Here is a 19,801-nt window from a genome sequence, read left to right as displayed (position 1 = left end):
ATTTATTTTTCCACAAACCCCAACAAAACGTCTCTAAACAGCAATAAGTTTGTATCAGCAGGTTAATGGAAAATTGGCAATGAAAAGGAATTTCCACACTGCGATAGTTCATGTCAGACGATTATTACGATGATATGAGTCATGAGGTTTTAGCAGTTGTTGTGCGAAACTGCCTCATGCTTTCTCAAATAAAAAAAAATAAAAATTACAATATCAACCATAGTAAAAATTTAGAGGCCTCGCGGACCCCCTGATATTGCTTCGCGGACCCCTAGGGGTCCGCGGACCCCCGGTTGAGAACCGCTGACGTAGAGGGTATACAACACATATAGGTATCGTGGTATTTTCAGATTGCGCGTGCCCGAGCATCCTGCAGTGGTGCCAGCGGGCGGATGACGAAATAATTCATTTTCAATCATAAGTTAGTCTACAAAATTATGCTTATTCAGTATTGAGGTAAAATTGTCGAACTCGCTATCAGTCCGTTGGTCTGTATGATATACGTAAAAATTTTACGCTTCGAGAAACGCGAAAATATATATTATTAGAGACTATATATTCCGTCATACCTAGACCGATCGAATTTTCGTATTGAATACTTATCACGACATTTCACGGCGTGGTTCAAATACCGATTGGAGAATATGTAAACCAGAAACCGTTGCTATATTATATCGTAAACTACTTTTTTTCCACTGCTAGGATATCGTGATCAAACATAGGATAATCGTAATCGTATATAGATTTGAAAATTTGATACGCACAAATTATCAATTCATTACAAGGATCTGTTGTCGATATAAATCGAATATATAAACGGGCTGTTCTTTCTCGTTATTCGTAACAGCGGCTCACAATATCCGAATTATGTACATTGCATCTATACCTGTGTTGCATTACGAGAAGCACTATCCATTATGGAAGGATTTCGTGTTCATTTTGCCTTATTCTCGGATGGTCATATACTTGAACGCGGCGCAAATTGTGTAAATTTACCATCGTTCACCCGCCAATATATATCATGCCAGCATAAATCGCATCTAGAACAAAAATTGGTTGTGAGGAGTGGGGACAACAAATCGTCAGCGATAAAGCTGTGATGTGGATATATTTTAACGTAACATGTGATGACGTCAAAATATTTCAAAATCTTCGCGGTCGTTATAATGATTGCATTATCTTTGAATGTGTCGGCAGTTGGCTGTAATCGTGATGGCGCGTTTCAATCGTGAATTGTGATATCGTGAATTCAATCGTGAATTGTGATAGCACAATATTAGAAACATAGCACTTCTGTGTTCATCTGTACGAATTGGCTTTCATACTAGATTATTTTCGTTGGTTAATAGTTATCGTTTCCAACGCCTGCAACCGAAGACGCGTAGATCTACGAAGTCCATTACACTATTGTTTAGCGCAGTACACGCTCGGTCGACGGGCTGACTTAACACATTCTCTGACACGACGTTTTCATGTTGCTGAATTGTTTATGTGTTACTTTGTACTGGAGGATTTCCTGCGGCGAATGCGTAGTCAAAATACTTTACTTTAAACATTAACCAATGTAAAAGTATGAATCCCCCGTTTTCACTGATTCGCATACGAGAGTAGAATAGCACTAAATATGATTCACAGTGAATTAGAATATTTTCCAGTACATTCCCTGTATCGCATTGTTACATTAGGTTAACGGCTAAACGCTTTACGTTGCACGGAAACCAGGGGTGTCAAACATACGCCCCGCGGTGGGATTCTGAAAATGGGTGTATTATCCAGCACCTTTCTAACAAACGTAGATATTTTAGTACGAAATACTTTCATTAAATATTTCCTCAATACACACACTGTCGAGTATGTTCAGTGTTCATAGGCCACATACCACAATATGACCATACAGTGAAATTGCGGTTACACTGTAGTCCCAATCAGCAACAAGTAGCTGCCGTTGACCCCCAATTCCGAGACGGCAAAAAGTACACAGTGAGTTCACAGTTTTATGGGGAATGGAACAAAAGTAATTATTTGCCAAAGTTAAAACGTCAGTTAGAAACCGGTATATGCAAAAAGGTATATTGTCAGTCTATAACACTATAATCAAACGGCCAATCATCGCAATTTGACCAATTTCATTGTTTGCGAATCAGGTGCTGATGATAGAATAGAATCCTATGGTTCGTGATATAGCGTTTTATCATGTATATAGGCTTGATAATTGAGTATCAAGTAAAAATAAAGGGCATTAATTTTGAGGTAACATTTTCGAATCATTTGACTGGTCCGGCCCGCCAGTGCTCTTAAGGCACGAATCCGGCCCTCGATTCAAGTTGAGTTTGACAACCCTGACGTAAACAGACTCCGCTACTCCCGTGGGTTGTATCTCCTTATGAATCGGTGTGTTTGACTCGCTTTCAGTCATTGGAATGGGCGCGTGAGTAAAATTTGGTACCGGAAAGTGTCAATGGCGTGATTTGCACTCTACGCTATGGTGGAAATATGGTGAATACGCCTGCTCTGCCTATCTGACGAGGTCGAGCAATCGCGCAAGCATCTATATATTATCATCAATCAATGCCGCACGTTTCTGCATACTTATATTTTCAATGTTTTATATTTCAGTTCGCGGAAATGGCGAAAAGACGGACCCCTTTCAATTTTTTGAGGTAATTCAGCTGGTAGTGTTGTGAGCGCGTACGAAACCGTTACTTATTGAACCTTCCAGGTGGAGCACGACCCCTGCTTCTTGCTCACCGTTCGAGTTTTACGAGGTAGAGAGATCACGAAAGGGAGATTCGGGGACATGAGTAAGTACATGAACTTTGCATCAACTCTGAGGGCATAGGAAGGCAATCGTTGACGCAATGATGCGGCACTGTAACGAAATTAGGTCGTTCATCAACGAGATAGGTACTTCTAGTTTAATGACATATTCATATTGAAATATACCCGAATATTTTCGGCTACATGTCAACTTTCATCAGAGTGTTCGTATATAATCTGACAATGGTACATTAGGAAATTGAGCCTACGTCATCTGTTCCCTTCGATTATCCGAATTCTTTGCCGGTGACATCGTATTTGGTGATACCACTGTTGATATACGAAGTCCTTTTGCAATCACTGCTATAGTTGCTGACGAGTAATCTTGGCGAGTGTCAGCTTATAACAGGGTTGCCAAACTCAATTTCGTCGCGTCGCGGGCCGAATCAGTCAAATTATTCTAAAATATAACCTCAAAACCCATGCCCTCGTTTTCCACTTGAATATACTTTATTATCAAACCTATATACATAATCGTATATTACATTATATTCGGGTCATGGTTGTTCTATTTCAGCAACAAATTTATTCACAACCAATGAAATTGACAAAATACGACGATAAGCTAGTTGAATACAGTGATAGACCGCTCAAACAGTGGCTCCAACGACGATATCAGTTGGTATATCTCCATGCCGCGTTATTTCAGTCGTAATCTGGCGTTAGTCCTGTGTAATTGTGAGGAATACAAGAAATTGAACCGTAAATGCGACGTTGGAATTTGGTTCATTCTCATTAAATCACAATTCGGGTTGCTCTGTAGACCAGGCTCGTTGAAAGTGATACGGCAGTGCGACGGCAGTGCAATTTCGTTTCTGTATACAACTGGTTGTTGGTCCATTTCTGTATGAAACTCTGAACTCAATGCGCACTTCATTGCATTCCCAGAAGTAGGTGTAAATGCAGCGTCTTGCTTCTAATTGCGACTATAGTGTGAAATCACAACACCGGTGTCGGATGGTAATACTAATAATGTGGCTTATGATCACACTCGACATTTTTTTGTCTTGTGGGAATATTTAATGTAACATTTGATAGAGATGTGCTGAGTAATACAAGCATTTTTCAATCTACTTAGAATTGCTTGGCGGACCGGATGAAATCGTCTGACGGGTCGTATGTTTGACACCCGTGGCCTAGAATGTTCGGCTTTATTTCAATATCAATATAATATTCAATTGTATACTGTAGTTCTGTACCTCTGAGAGTATCATCTAGTTTTATGGAGTGCCCAAGTAGGTTGGACCTGTTTATGGGTAAGATTATGGACTGCTTACACTTTCAACTTATTTTTTCTGTCCGAAAGATTTCTTTTTACACTTTGGAGTTTGTAAAGTGGAAAGTGGTTTAGGGAGATGACTCAGTCACATATATGGGTCACGTCAACTGGACGCAATACCGCCTGTATCATGGGGACTGAATAATATTCCGATAACTGCACCTATTTGTAGTTAGTCTATTCGCGTTAGTTGCGAATATGCATTTCACAATTTCGCAAGTATAGCTACTTCCGATTAACTGTTGCTAAAAGCATGCGATTTACGTGTAAAACCCACCTAATATAAGTATACTTTTGAATATTCATATTGAAACGAACCCGAATACTTTCGGCTGACACTCGTCAGGGGTAATCGTCAGAAACTAGTTTAGAATTGGAAAGAACATCGTATATCAGCAACCGTATCGTACAATGTTCTTCCAAATTCTCTACTAGTTGCTGACGATTACCCCTGACGAGTGTCAGCCGAAAATATTCGGATTCATTTCGATATGAATATACTATTCAATTGTTTATCGAAGTTCTGTACATCCGAGAAGCTATTCTAATTACTTTTGTCATCGTCATTTTGTACTTCCAAATTATTTTTGACAAGCCTTGAACATTACTACTGCGACCTGAATTTAAGTAGAAATATACCTTTATTTGAGTACAAACGCAAAATAATTTCACCACATCTGACTATAACTTATTGCTTACTCTTGAGCAAAATCGGCATTGCGTATTATTTGATGTTCAAGCCACGTTTCCGTCTATACATTCATTCATTATGTTGATTTCGTGTCGCAAATTCAGTGTGGGAATGACAAGGACGCAGCGTTTGAACATTAGTTACGAAGTTGAACAGATCTCGTTTTGAATATGCCTGGGAAATGGTAGCGTATGTCCAGAACAGCTATGTCAAATCAATGCTGCAATGAATCGAACCGGTGTTCGTCCCTGCTGATTCATAAAGTCGCAACCGGCTCTAGCAACTTGCAGATAACCGCATGCTGGCCAAGTACTAATTATTTGCAAGCAGCATTCCGGATGACTAAACCTTTTCATGACACCTTGGCAGAATATCCAGTACATGTTTATTACGTAACCATTCGTTGGTTATATGTCTGACTAGCTGGTCTGGAAAAACAGTCACGAAATTTGCGCCATGAACTTTGGACGATTGATTCAGGCTGCAGTTTGATTGCTGAATTCGATTTCTATCTCAATGCGCTCTAGCACGTTAGGTCGTTTCGCTGTGAATTTTGCCCAATTTTAAAAATCGATCAAACTTTGATTATCGTTAGTGACGCTACGGTGAGCGTATAATAGCAACCAACCAAATATTGCTATCGACATCACCTGAAGAAACCACTACTGCTGAAGCACAGAGTGATGGAGTTTTCGGTAAACTTTAATTCAAAAATCCGCAGTTCCTTTTCAATTACGGCCTCTTTTCGACCTTTGAAAATAGATGTCGTCACATTCATATTTCTTTGGTAGGTCATCGATTAGTAACCATCTTTATCCTTATAAATCGGCGCTACAGACTTCATTAGTCAATACGTTTTGTGGCAGCACCCTGCCCTCAGCGACCAACATAACATTAATCGTATATACTATATATAATGTAAACGAAAACTGCGCGCTCTAGCAGATGACCAAAATGAGTGGTCGTATATCGGCTTGCTTTGAAACATTTAAAAAAAGAATGTCTTGTTATGCATAGGTTTTATGGATACATAGGTTTTATATATCCCTGGATTATTCAAATAAACTAAACGTTTTAACCTATGCTTATCATCCTTAATCGTGCGAACTTGAACGCGTGTGCATAACATGCTAATTATACTCCGGCCATGATATATCTGTTTATCGGAATCGAATAAAGCGGAACTAATTTTCCTGTAAATGTATAAGATCTTCGGGTTCTTGCCATGAGGTTCGGGTTACTCATTTGCATAGCTAAATACGTGATGAGGGGAGTCTGTTGTCGACAGCTTAAAACGAAACCTGGCTGATGTCCATGTTACTTCACAATGGAATTGAATATGAATCGATTCCAATAGGACATTTAGGACATTCTGCGACACTCAAATAGGTGCATGAAGGCATTAAGAATGTGCTCTAAACACTGAGGTACAGCGATAATGGCAGGAGAGAATATCTGACCGAGACATGAAAATTAAAATGGGGAGACAACAGGATGGTTCCACCAAATATACCCTTGTTTTTTTCTGCTACTGGGATAACGAGAAATAGCAACTTTTTAGTGGTATTTTTTAGGGATGATGTAAACTTCTGAAAGGTTCAGGTTCGTGTGAATGTAAACCTTTTTGAAAGGTTCTGTGTGAACGCGAACGTGAACTTCATGACGTCACGTGACGTCATATGGCTAATTCTGACCCTGCTTTACAGTAAAGTGATAGCCTATATTAATGTACACGATACCAACTACCTGGTGATGACTCGGGCCACATAATGCCACAATGCTGAAGTACCTATTGAGTTTAAACGTCGCAAAATGTATCAACTGTGACAATCAAATGATATAGCGGACATTGTATTCAGAGTCTGAGTATTGCGATGTTGATATTGAGCACCGTGTAAAACGGGTGACTTGCTATTGCTACCGATATTAGCCCATTAACAAGTTGTATAGCAGTAGCCAATACCCCAATCGCACAGATTTTGTTTTCATGATACAATAAACCTATGAAGTCGAGATTGTCCCCGTGCACAGATTATTTACAGACAACGATATCAATTCCATTGATTGGTTAAATAAGCATCGTTCGCTGACTATATGGAGTGTATCTCACTCTTGATGTTGTGTGATTGTGGGTCAAGCTCACAGCAGAAAGTCACTAAATATTTACAAACGGCAAGCAGGATATTTCGAGCAAACTTTTGTAACGAAGCAAGTAAAATTTTTGAGATTGTCAAGATGCACGCTCGTTTAGTGATGATTTTGTATGCTGCCAGCGTCATGGGTAGAGTGGTCCGTAGGTGAAATGCAATAAATTTCAACCAAAGATGTTATAATGAAGTAAACATTGTAATATATGATAAAGTTTCACAGTGCAGAACCTACCAAGGTTCGTTTGTGAACGTGAACCTTTAAATTTCCGAGGTTCACACACAGAACGCGAACATGAACCTCACGTTAACACCATACCTAGTATTTCTGAAATGATTTCGAGAGTTCGTGTTTGTATTTGGTACGATTAAAAGTTTCGAATAAAATAACCTTTAAACTTCAAGGCAGCTTCTGATTTGCAGTAGTATTATATTACTATTCACCAGAGACGGTGAAGTGGTTAGCGCTGCTACTCACGTAGAACTATAAGAGATGCCATGAATTTCTACTCAATTATAAGTTGGAGTTGTAATTTCCAAGATTTTATGTCCAAACTGCTATTTTAAGTGAAAGTAAAAAATGCAGGGCCGGAAAAGTACTGCAAAAGCCCCAAACACAATCTTAAGCAATCATTGTGGGGACCAGCGTCATTAGAATTGATCGATATTGCTGTACCATTCTTGTTTGTCACCATGTAATTTATGATGCAGAACACTTGAGAGTTACCACAAGCAGTCCCGTTTACTAGTGATTTATACTGTTAGGCTTAACACAATGAAATTAAAGATATTCCTAAATCATAGCGCAATATAGTTTGTTTATGGGTATGGATTTAATGGATACCACAAGCGCCGCAGCTTAAGAATACTCCCATATTGTTGGTGATAAAAAATCGTAATCACTTGTTTTGTGACTGATATTTCATGGATACTGCCTGTTGCTAGCCATTGTATACATTTCTGCACTAAAATAGATTATAATCTAATATCGCGATATATATACTTCCGTTACCTCATTTACGGACATTACGGTATTTCGCATATTCACTCCATGACACACGTCAACATGCGTAAGCACAGTTAGTGAAATAAAGGGAGAATATTGAGTAATTCTTTCGATTACAATACATAAACACTGTAAATTACAATGGCTGCCCATGAGTAAAGCGGAAATTTTGTGTATTATGATTGAATTGAAATCACGGTTGTTTGCGTTAGAACCTGTATTTGTTGACATTGAAACATTTTTGCAAACTACATTTCGATGGTATCGTTGAGGTTTCACCATCGGGGAACTTATCACTTGACATTTTACGCCTTGTAGACTATTTTATAATCTTACGGTTATAGATGCCCATTATATACTCATTACTAGGGCAAGTTTTTGTTGCAGTTAAATCCGTGGAAAGTTGCATTTATTTGTGAAAAAAGTTGCAGAAGTTGCATTTTGACCACATTTTGCTATTTTGACTAAAAAAAAAAATAGGTCAACTTCCCAGATTGATTAAAAAATTAGAAAAATAAGGTCAACTTCACAGATTGACTATAAAAAAAGGTCAATTTTCCGACTCAGCTCCCGAAATACCAGTAAAAGCCTTACTTCGGTGCTGATTTACGGTGTTTCAGTTGAATTTGGCCGTGTATTTCACCAGAATCGAAAACACTTTCATGACAAATCGAGAAAGTTGCAAAATTATGCAAAGAGTTGCATGAAAAAAATGGACAAAAGTTGCAAAAAGTTGCACTATAAGATTCCTTCAAACACCTTGAAACAGCATTCTACATATCTTACGAGTATTTAGGAAGCTGCCGGAAGCTGTAAAAAAAGTTGCAAAAGTTGCAAAAAATTGCCTTACTCATTACTCATGTTGTGAATCATGAACAATCGAATGAAGCAAATAAGTTGACATGACGTGATGATCATCCCACCTAAAGACGAATGAAACTTTTAGTATCCAAATAGGTCAGCAGTTTTCACAAGCTCACGCCGATATCTCAAATCTGGATCCGAAGGTTGACTGCGTTTTAACGTTATGCACGACAATGCCTAATTTAAATATTCGAGCACAAAGTTTTGTCAAAATTTAGATTTTTTTATGTCAAAAAATGTCAAAATGTAGATTTTTCAGTGCAGAATCGTCCATTTTTAGGTAAAAAATCATTGCCCAAGCTCATCACTAACTATGTGCTTCTGATTTTTCGGAGTTCCGAAGCACGCTTTGCCTTTTACGAAAGTAGTTATCTTTTTGTTAATAAGCCTACTTCCAGTCCTACTTGAATAGTTTTTAGGGCAGTACCTCTTACTTTTACAATTCCGATTGGGAAATGCAGAAAATAGTTTCCGGATAACTTTGGATCACATTTTTGAGTGAAAATGTCATTAGAACCCCGTGAAATATTCTCCTGTATCATGGTGCCTAAATTTATTTTCGAAGACTCTGTCGGTACTGTCATTAATCATTTGTGTGTATCTAGAATTTTCAAAAGTTGCCAGCTCAGGTTAACAGGTAACAATACCATATCCGCTGGCGTCTAGTAGATGCATCCCATGGATATAGTCCACAAGGCAATTATTAGGGCTTACTATAACACCTAGCCTGTTAAAGTTGGATCAAGTGAATTTCAAGGTTACGATACGAGATTAATTGAAGCACATTTTCTTATCACAGTGGACGTGCCGGACCCGTATGTCGTGGTCTACATTCCGGAGTCTCCGGATGGGAAGAAAAGCACGAAGTACATCGACAACGACCCCAATCCCGAGTGGAATGAGGAGTTAGAGTTTTATATGGACTCGCGCCCCAAAGCCGGAAAGATAAAAGCCGAGGTATGTTCGCTGTTCTATGATATGTATGGATGACTCGCAATTTCACAATAAGTGTGGAAATTGTACTGAATATTAGCAGCAATTGTTAACGAGACTTCACTTCTTGTTTCGCGCGATTGCGCAGATCCCATTCACGTCTTCTATGCGTAGTAGCCTATACTTATCGATTTTTACTTATATCACCATTATCGTTTCCCAGTAGGGCGATTATTTTGACACGTCGAAATAAGTCAAAAGTGTCGCGTTAGGTCAAGAAATTGTCAAAATTGTTTACCAAGTCAAAATTTCTTTGCAACCTGCATTTATATCATTTGAAGTTTCACAGCTTGTAGCCTAGTTTATAAGCCTACCGTTGTCGACGGCCCATTGTTTGCTCATTGTGAATCATAAACAGTCGAATGAAACAAATAGGTTGACATGGTGTTATGCCCGTACCGCAACTGAAGCAAGACTGCCTGGACATTGCATGGTTCTCATAATAAGAAGCGCACGATGGAAAATTGTGATGTAGACAAAATTGTCAAAATGAAGCCAGCAGTGTACTCACGACTTCAGTGTTGTCAGCCAACTACTGCTGCTGTTAAACGTTCTTTCTCCATTCTTGGCAAGCTACTTAGTAAGGATAGACTCTTTCTACCAGGGAATGTAGGAAAGTATCTTTCGTTTTATTGCAACAAATTTTAACTATTTCTACCATAACAAGTGATGACGATGTACCTACTGGAATTCTTCATAGGCCCAGATTTCTACAAAATAAAGTTTTTTCATATAAAAATCTGTCAGTTTTTCAGTCAAAAAGTTTTTTCAGGCCAAACTAGTTCGCAAGGACAGACAATTCCAACCAGAAATTAAGATAGATAGTACAATTCTAGCATTATGTGCGAAAACACCTAATTTGCATACGTGAGGTCAAATTTTTTTTCAAAATTAAGTTTTTAAAGTTGAAAAATGTCACAATTTTTATTTGTTGGGTCAAAATCTTCGGTTTTAGGCAAAAGAAATCGCCCTACTTATGACATGTTATATGGTGGGCCTTGCAAGTCCTGGAAAGTCTATGTGCGATCTCTCGTCCGGCCACATTATTTACATCTGACCCAATTGCCACAAGGTTTCACACCCCTGCACTCCTTGCAAAACGAGTGTGTTTTCACACCCGAAGGTTGATACCCGAAAACAGAACGTATCTCAAATAATATCGAGGTTATAAGTCTTACTTGCCTCCGTGCATACCTTCTCCGCCCCCACGTGAAAATGTTGTGTTTTATTTATACCGTGGTGTAAGTCTGAGGCAGGCTATGGTATCGTGTGTCACGGGTGCTGCACGGGTGTGAACTAGTGCGGAGCATGGACCGGAGCCGGATTGGATATCCGGCCGGATTTTTACAATTTTGGCCGGACCGGATCGGAGCCGGATCAGTACTTATTCTGTTACGGCGGGAGCCGGATCGGAGCCAGATCACTACTTTTTTGATCCGGCCAGAATCTTTATGGATAAGCATGACTTTTATAACTATATAACTACCAACCAACCACACGTAAGTAACCTCCAAGCCAGTGTGAACATAAACGAGGCATATTTATCAATTCACGGAACCTCCGTACCGAGTAGGGCCGGATTTCTGGCCGGACTTTTTCATTTTTGGCCGGACCGGATTGGAGCCAGATCAGTACTTTTCCTGATACGGCCGGAGCCGGACCAGAGAATTGAACAACCGTATCGGGGCCGGACAAGAGAATTTGTCGATCCGCTCCGCACTAGTGTGAACACCAGAGTTGAATAAATTACATTAATTCAGCTCAATTACAAATTTTCCTTTGCATCTTTCAATTACATTACAATTACAATTACTTCATACTAAAAATTACTTCATACTCAAATTACAATTACAATTGCTGTTAAACGTGTAATTGATTAATCATATTATTGATATTATTAAAATAAATGCAAAAGGAAAGAAGCTCCTGATAACTACAGATTACTACAAATTCGGCTCGCATTTACATTTTCACTTGCTTAAAAACTGTTGGATTGCATTGGATGTACATTAGGGTGCGAAAGGTTTCTGGCCCCAGTAAATTTGGCTAAGATTGGCCGTAAGATTGGGAGAATATATTTTCAAATGCGTGATCAAGTCTGATGAAGCCTTGATTGAAAACTTGAATTTCTTTTTGCAATTGTTGCAGCAAGCCTCAGTACTTGTCAAAAACTCTTACAGTGGTGTAGAAAATGTTTCAGCGCGGGTTTCGGAAGAGTGTATTTGCTGTTCACCCATTTTTGAAATATTAAGATTCAGACTATATTTCAATTTATCAAGGTTTCTGTTGCTACTGAAGTATGGGAAACAGCTCTGCGTGTAAGTTAGCAAGGAACGCATGGCACACCTATGTAAATAAGCCTTGGGCTTGTCTTGTCTCGATAACAATGTACTGTAATTCAAATTGTAATTAGCAAGAATTTTATCAAATAAACAAATACAATTACATTAAAAATGTACTTCGTTATATTCAGCTCAATTACAAATTGCAATTGCTCCAACTCTAGTGAATACACACTTTTTTTCGCAAACAGTGCAGTGTATGTGATTCTGTCCACACATAAGATCAGGGGTGGGCAATTATTTTTCTCCACGGGCCAAATGAGAAGTAAAAAATACGTTGGCGGGCCAAGCGAAACATTTTAGTTATATTCTCCAGCGTATTTTAATTTTATTTCGAAATTACATTGTTAATACATGCTGCGCAGTGAATGTGTTCATGTCAGGTAATGAGAAATTGACATTTAATTAAAAAATCTGTTTGCTGTCATGATTCGAAACTATGTTAAACATGATACATTTTTAACTCTCTTTAAACCGCTATCCACGTGCCTATATTAGGACATTAGCACAGTGGTTCTCAAACTTTTCGTCTCCCTTTATGCTAGTGAAAAATTTCGCGCCCCCTTTTCATGATATCAGAAAATATTAAAAAGTGCAACAAGAATGCTAGCAATCCCAACGGATAGTTTGATGGCATGGAAGTTTATGGCTGTTGATGAGTGAATTCTGAAATATCAAAGTCGGACAATACACAGAGCAATAACTGTAATCTGGGAGTAAATCGCGCGAAGCGCGGAAAAATTTTTCATTAAATTTCGGCTTCGCGCCTCTCTTCTGATGCTTTCACGTCCCCCACTTCGAGAACCACTGCACTGAAATGTATGCGCAATAGTACAAAGCATATTTTCTTGGTCACTGACTTCCTAGCAATGTGCAGCTTAAATAGCCCCGTTAAATAGCTTGCGTTTTTCTGAACTTCGCCCTCCCTTGACCGAGTGTTTCGTACTTTTGTCATAAGACCGACATTAATTAAATACATGATATCGGCGACATGCTCGGAAAAAACTAATAGGACAGGTTCACCCCTGACTCCAATATACAAATATTTAGTGCTAGAAAGTTTTAAGTCTGAACCTTCTTTGAATTTCAGTTTTCGGCTTTCTTTTTCGGCATGCCCGTTAATCCTTTATGGACCGTGGTAGATATGATGAGTCATATAGTAATCGCGAGCACTGATTGACTTGTTTTACGAATTAGGGATTTGGAAACGTAGCACGTAACAATTTTAAACACATACCGTATAATGCGTAATGCGACAAAGGCAACAAAGAAGTGATTTGTTGTAACTTTAATTGCTACTCATACTTTGCCACATTGCCTCTATTTTGAATCTGGATTACGCATTCGATGTACGTAGGCAGCGCAATCGTGGCAGATTAATGAACAGGCTTGAAAGTAAACGAATTTTCTGTTGAGTTGATACTTGATACAGCCTATGGTTACAGCCAAGTTTTATGTTTTGAATTCCAAACAACCTTTCGCGGGCCGCATAAAATAGCTTCGCGGGCCACACTTTGCCCAGGCCTGCATAAGATAATGTACTTTTGCTTCATATGCAATGGTATTGATGCTGACATAATTGCCTGTAATTTCTCCGAAGTGATATGGTTTGTTATGTCCTGTTCAGATTACCTTGATGGACTCAAATTACTCGGTGGACGAAACACTCGGATCCGTGGAGTTCGATATTAGCAATGTTCCGGAAGAAGGAACGCTTCTGAAAACATTCAATTTCTTTGAGGTAAGCAACTCGATACTACCGATGGCCGTGAACATGATCTGCCGTTCTAAAAACCAGTGGTCTCAGATCTTATAACCGCACCAGGACTTGATCTCTCCTCTCATATTTCGAAATTGTATACAAGTAACGGAAGTAATACCATGTAAGTCAAGGAATTACCAAGTAATATCATCATATTGCTGGATAAATACTCAAACTGCAACTGCCGCATCCATGGATATGCGACACTCGCCTTTATCTGTAGTCCTACTTTAAGTGTCACTGGTCTATCACAAAGAATCCGATTTGCTTGGTGACTTGTATTTTCAGTTTTATATTCGTGACTAATCATCACGATTCGTATCATTCTCTTTTTAGACATCACAAGTTGATATCGAATTTTCAATACAGCCGATGTGAGTATCTCAATATTCCGATTTATTCATTTACATATCGTCCACGTACAGTGTACAGTAGCAAATCTCAAATACCCGGATTATGAATAACTAACGTAATATTTTGTGCCGGTGATTTGTCTGATTAGGATCATTTTATGAACTAGAACCGCGATGAACCCGAACCCGAACTATAAGGTCAGACGAACCGTGTAATATCTCAGTGCTATATCAGTCAAAAACGGCATGGCAATCGTAATTTGACAGCGTAATTTTCAGAGGCGGTTGAATTATTCAGGGTTTTTACTCGATTACTAGTAAAAGTAGCCATTTCCGAAACATGCGAAAAGTATTTCAAGTGGAAGTACAAAGGAAAGGTGCGAAAAATAGCTAAGTGAAAAAATTCGTAAGGTAGAGATGATAGAGGGGTCGCATACCTCTATCAGTACTTAATCCGGGATGGCTACCTTCAAAACAGCAAGATGTATTTATCCGGATTATTGCGAAATGATTATAATGCGTAGAATCCTCGAAAATGTATTCAGTCATCGTGAAACGGGATATTTCTCGCGGGTCTTCTGTGGCCATTACCCCCATAAAAGTCATGCAACCTTATCCCAAAACTACTTTGTATTGAATAATCCAGATATATAATATATATAGTAACAATAGTCCAAAGGGTATGACCTTGGTAGTTTTGCCTATAACCTGTAGGTGTGGAAGTAGTCAAAAACATAATGACTTGAGTAAAGTGCATGTAGGTTACAGCGTACTTCAGTGATGGGAAAAACTAAAAGCACTCCGTTACACACCAGTGATCCTCTTCGGATCTCAGTGCCATATCAGTTCAAAACGATATGACAATAGTTGCCTATCAGTGTGTATTTTGTGCCTAAATTACGTCCACGGTTGCAGAAACTCATTTCGATATAGAGTTGATCGAGTAAATATTTTATAGTGTAGAACGCCCATGTAGATTCACTTCAATACTTTTAATCCTCTGCAGAATGTCATCGGACCTCCGATGCAGCCTGGCGCTGTGCGACCAAGAAAAGAGCTTTAAAACGATGCGTAAACGCGTGGTGAACCAGGCTATGAAGGAATTAATGGGCTTTTCCGGTCCGCGAAATCTACGAGAGGTGAAAAGTTACACATATCCGCTAGTGAACAATATACATTACTTCAACAATATGCAGCATCAAGCGGTATTAGAACGGGAGAGTCGCGAAACAATCCGAGCTGTAAGAGGCAATATGATCGCTTTGGCTGCGCAATATAGAGTATCTCACTGATTTGATTCCTAATCAAGCATCTAGTCCATTGGACTATTAGATTACAGTTCATGATGATACCACATAGTGTGAAAGTGAATTGTGCCATTCAACACATAGAAATGAATGCCAGTTCTACGCTGCAAGTACAATTCTGTGCTTTGCGATCATACCTGCTTCATTTCAATGTGTGAAAATGATGTGGGTTGATCACGAAATACATGGAAATATCATTTCCTGAGCTAGAGTGCATATCTTAGTACGACATGTTTCAAAAAGCTGTGTTGCGACCAATTAAGATTCCATGGCTTTCGCACCTGGAAAATGCATCGGAACTTCAATTCTCGTTGAGAATGTAACTCGAGTGGAAAGAGGCGTATAACCTAGATCAGTGCTTTCCAAACTTTTTGTATGCACGTATCATTTCGAGGTTTTTTGTTGAGTCCGCGAAGCACCTCGTTCGTTATATCTACTGGAACAGGGGTGATTAACTCGAACGTGCTGGAGACCGCTGTTCTCGTTTGATCACAAGTAAACAGTCGGTGATCAGTTAGGCACAAATGGTTTGCTGCGAAGTCAAGATTTGGTACGGAATCGTTTGAAATTGCGGCGAGTCTTCGTAATTTATAATCCCCGAGACAGCAAATCGCGCGAACGCGAGAAAATATTTCAGGAATTTCATATATTTGTTATTATGTATAGTTCTTGCAAATGATCTACATATTTTATTTTCAATACATACATCCATAAGGTGCTAGGCTCGCTAAAGTTACTCACTTACCACTTGACATGCGTACGCGTACCACAGTTTGCGAACCACTGATTGAGATTAACTTATTTACTTATTTGAAAATTGCATACTAGATTTTCTATTCAGTTTGCAATTGATAATGTAGTGTTGTTGGACAAGCGATTCGAATCTTTTTAAAACTCCGTCTAACTAACCTTTGTACTTTCAGACCCCGACCATCGCTATCCTCGGCTCAGGAGGTGGTTTTCGGGCGATGACAGGGTATTCCGGAGCGATCAAAGCCTTGCACGATTCCGGCATTCTGAAATGCGCCACATACATTAGTGGACTGTCCGGTTCCAGCTGGTATGCACACGTAAATTACTCATCACGTGATTGAATTTGAGAAACGGTTGATCAAGTCTTGCGTTGTGCGTTTTCAAATGTTTTCAGCAACGATTTGAACGTTCAGTTAAAGTGATACAGGGGCTAGTCCACACGCATATTACAACTATTTCACCATTCAAATTGTTATAAATTAATCATTAATCTACTTCCTGCTTTTCGACTTTTCAATACCCAAAAGCCGATAGTTTTGCCCGTAAAACTAATAGGCAGAATTGAGGGTGGTCTAAAACATATAGCCACTCAAGCAAACAGCGCAAGTAAGCAAAGTGTTTTTAAGTGCTCCGAAAAGTGGAGGTATTTCGTTATTGACCTCCTCTGGATCGAATGGTGACTTCTCGCACAGCCCGCTTTCGTTGTAGGCTTATGTAAGACATCGCTAGCGCCGATTACAGTACATTCATATTACGAGTGGATAGTCTGCAAACCGTATTATATAACAGGGATGAAGAAACACAAATTCTCGTAAGCACTAAGCACTCTATCCGATCTAAGCACTCAAACCCTCTCTAGGTACCTCAGCACCCTCTACTCGCACGAAGACTTTCCCGAGAAAGGTCCCGATCCCGCTAACAACGAGATCAGATCCAACATCGCCACCAGTCCTTTCTGGCTGCTCAGACCGGAGCTGCTGATGAGATACAGCAGTAGATTGCGGCAGAAAAGGAAACAAGGACAGCCGGTCACGTTCACCGACTTCTTCGGAATGCTAATCGGACAAACATTGCTGGGAAAAGAGGTGAGATCATATCGGCCAAGACTACGGCTGGGCAAAATCGAGTACCGGGGTGAATCAATTCTGAATCGAGTGTTTGACTTCGAGTTGTCGAGTCCCCTATTCGAGTATCACTGGTTATGACGTCATAACACTATGAATATGTGGTAAGTTCGATGTGTAGGCTACCTTTTATGCTGCCACAAAGAATGTAAGGCCCTTTCTACATCACATTGAATATGATTTGATATTTTCTCGACGATCCCAATTTCATTGTATTTTGTGATAATGCTGTGTAGGCTACTGCGTGTTTCGTGTGTTGGGATACGACTAATCGATGTTCCAAAGCTTTCACAGTGGAAAATACTATTGAAACTGAAAATGTCGTTGATAAATCAACTACCAGTGGCAAAGAACTATGATTTCAGCAATCGAAAAATAGCATCTCAATAGAATCAATACTTGATTCAGATCCAAGTTCTCGAATCATTGTTCCCTGCAGTAATCAATATCAGATGTGCTCAATGGTCATTAACGGAATGCTTTTACTTTTTCGGAGTACTCAAGTAGGTTTACCGACTTGCACTTGACACAAGTAACTATGTTTATGGACTACATTTCCACAATTTTTATGCAAAGCTATTCACTTTCTACCATTTCAACTTTATAAAGTAAAGAGGAGTTTGGAGATACGTTTGCATAACGTTTATGATCGTCATCGTCATTAGAACCTCGTCAAATATCCCCTGTCTATACTTGCGGTATGCAGTAGATTAGATATGTTACAATATATTAAATGACCACTGCGCTCTTTACAATGACTTTCCTCAACATGATCGTCTAGAAAATGGAGCAAAGAAAACTGTCGGATATGCAAGAAAAAATCAAGGATGCGTCCGTACCAATGCCACTGTTCACTTGCCTGCATGTCAGATCCAACATGTCAGCGATGACTTTCCACGGTAAAATATCATCATTACGGATATCATGTTAAATCAGGGACGGGCAACAGAGAGTTTCTACTCTGAAAGTGAAATTCCATTCTAAAAGTATTGACAAATTTTATGCGTCATAGAATGATTCTCAGTTTACCAACCTGAGAAAGATGGACAATGGACATGAAACTACTTGCTCTGTTCTGGTGTAGCCGACATATATTTTCGACCATGAACATTAACGAGACAAGGCTGTGTTCCAATATAACTGATGTTCATTTGCAGACTTTACTAAGGGTTCAACATACAACATGCAGCTAGAGTTCAAAGAACTCGTTGACAACTCTGACCGACCACAGTGTGATTGACTTCAACAGCTACTGTTAATAAATTCTTTAAATACTGTTTTTGGTCTCTAGGCTTCAAACTTAAAGTTTACATTAAATACGATTTATTCTTTGTATGAGTGGATAAATAAGCGATTAATGTATATATTCTGTAATCCTGCCCGCCAAGTGTTTCATTTTCCCATATCCGGCCCGCCGACCGGAGAAGTTGCCCGCCCCTGTGTTATATCCTGACTGTGATCATTGATGCGCATGTCGCGTCATAACGGCTATTCAGAATTATGATTAAATGTAGTTAGACAGATGGTCAGTAATGGTTACGTAACAGGAAGTCTAATGTTTAGTCGGAAAGTTATACATCTCACTATATAGGCTTGAATGTTACCAGCCGAATTACATCCCGACTCATTTGCCATTGATCTGACAGACTGGGTTGAATTCACTCCTTACGAAATCGGAATCGCGAAGTACGGTACATTTTTGAAAACCGAGGAGTTCGGAAGCAAGTTCTTCAAGGGTCTGATGGTGCGAAAGTTCGATGAAAGTCCCCTACATTTCTTGCAGGTAACACTCAAGGCATATGTCGCTGAAGTGCGGGAAAGAATAATGCGTGTTATATTTCAGGGAATCTGGGGCAGCGCATTCTCCATCTTATTTAATAGATTGGTGGAGAAAAACAAGTCTTCATCTACGAAATCTAATGACGTCAGAGAAGATCTAACCAATGAAATGGGTATGTGACTCTGCAAAAGTTGTTATGATAACCTTCAGATGTCCAAATTGTTATGTTGCTGAGATTATTATACTTAAAGCATGAACACATATCTATCGACATCGACAAACTATCCGTCTCTTCATCTACCATATTGACTCGTCATTACTAGGGCAAGTTTTTGTTGCAGTTAAGTTAAATCCGTGGAAAGTTGCATTTATTTTTGAAAAAGTTGCAGAAGTTGCATTTTGACCACATTTTGCTCGGTTGACTGGAAAAAAAAAGGTCAACCTCCCAGATTGTCTAAAAAAAAGGTCAATTTTCCGGCCCAGCTCCCGAAATACCCGTAAAAGCGTTACTTCAGTGCTAATTTACGGTGTTTCAGTCGAATTTGGACGTGTATTTCACCAACATCGAAAATACTTTCATGAA

The 19,801-nt window shown here is 39.2% G+C and overlaps 1 protein-coding gene across 6 annotated transcripts in view; it reads left to right on the top strand.

Annotated features, from left to right (window-relative positions):
• Positions 1–19,801, top strand: part of LOC145434981 (cytosolic phospholipase A2-like) — a 96,464-nt gene that overhangs the window by 36,840 nt on the left and 39,823 nt on the right. For all 6 annotated transcript variants that reach the window (XR_013913659.1, XM_080312218.1, XM_080312217.1 and 3 more), the window contains exons 2-12: positions 2,617–2,660; positions 2,720–2,801; positions 9,604–9,761; positions 13,767–13,880; positions 14,238–14,275; positions 15,261–15,393; positions 16,485–16,621; positions 17,174–17,399; positions 18,220–18,337; positions 19,085–19,221; positions 19,282–19,390. Coding sequence is in view for 5 of the 6 variants with exons in the window: in XM_080312218.1 (XP_080168344.1) it covers positions 2,617–2,660; positions 2,720–2,801; positions 9,604–9,761; positions 13,767–13,880; positions 14,238–14,275; positions 15,261–15,393; positions 16,485–16,621; positions 17,174–17,399; positions 18,220–18,337; positions 19,085–19,221; positions 19,282–19,390 (1,296 nt within the window). In the remaining variant the exon portion in view is untranslated. The remainder of the gene's footprint in view (positions 1–2,616; positions 2,661–2,719; positions 2,802–9,603; positions 9,762–13,766; positions 13,881–14,237; positions 14,276–15,260; positions 15,394–16,484; positions 16,622–17,173; positions 17,400–18,219; positions 18,338–19,084; positions 19,222–19,281; positions 19,391–19,801) is intronic.

Source organism: Botryllus schlosseri, chromosome 3 (genome assembly GCF_051294905.1).
Source record: "Botryllus schlosseri isolate E-star chromosome 3, Bs_hap1, whole genome shotgun sequence".
In the NCBI taxonomy this organism is placed as follows: Eukaryota; Metazoa; Chordata; class Ascidiacea; order Stolidobranchia; family Styelidae; genus Botryllus; species Botryllus schlosseri.
This window is presented reverse-complemented; position numbering and strand designations above follow the sequence as displayed.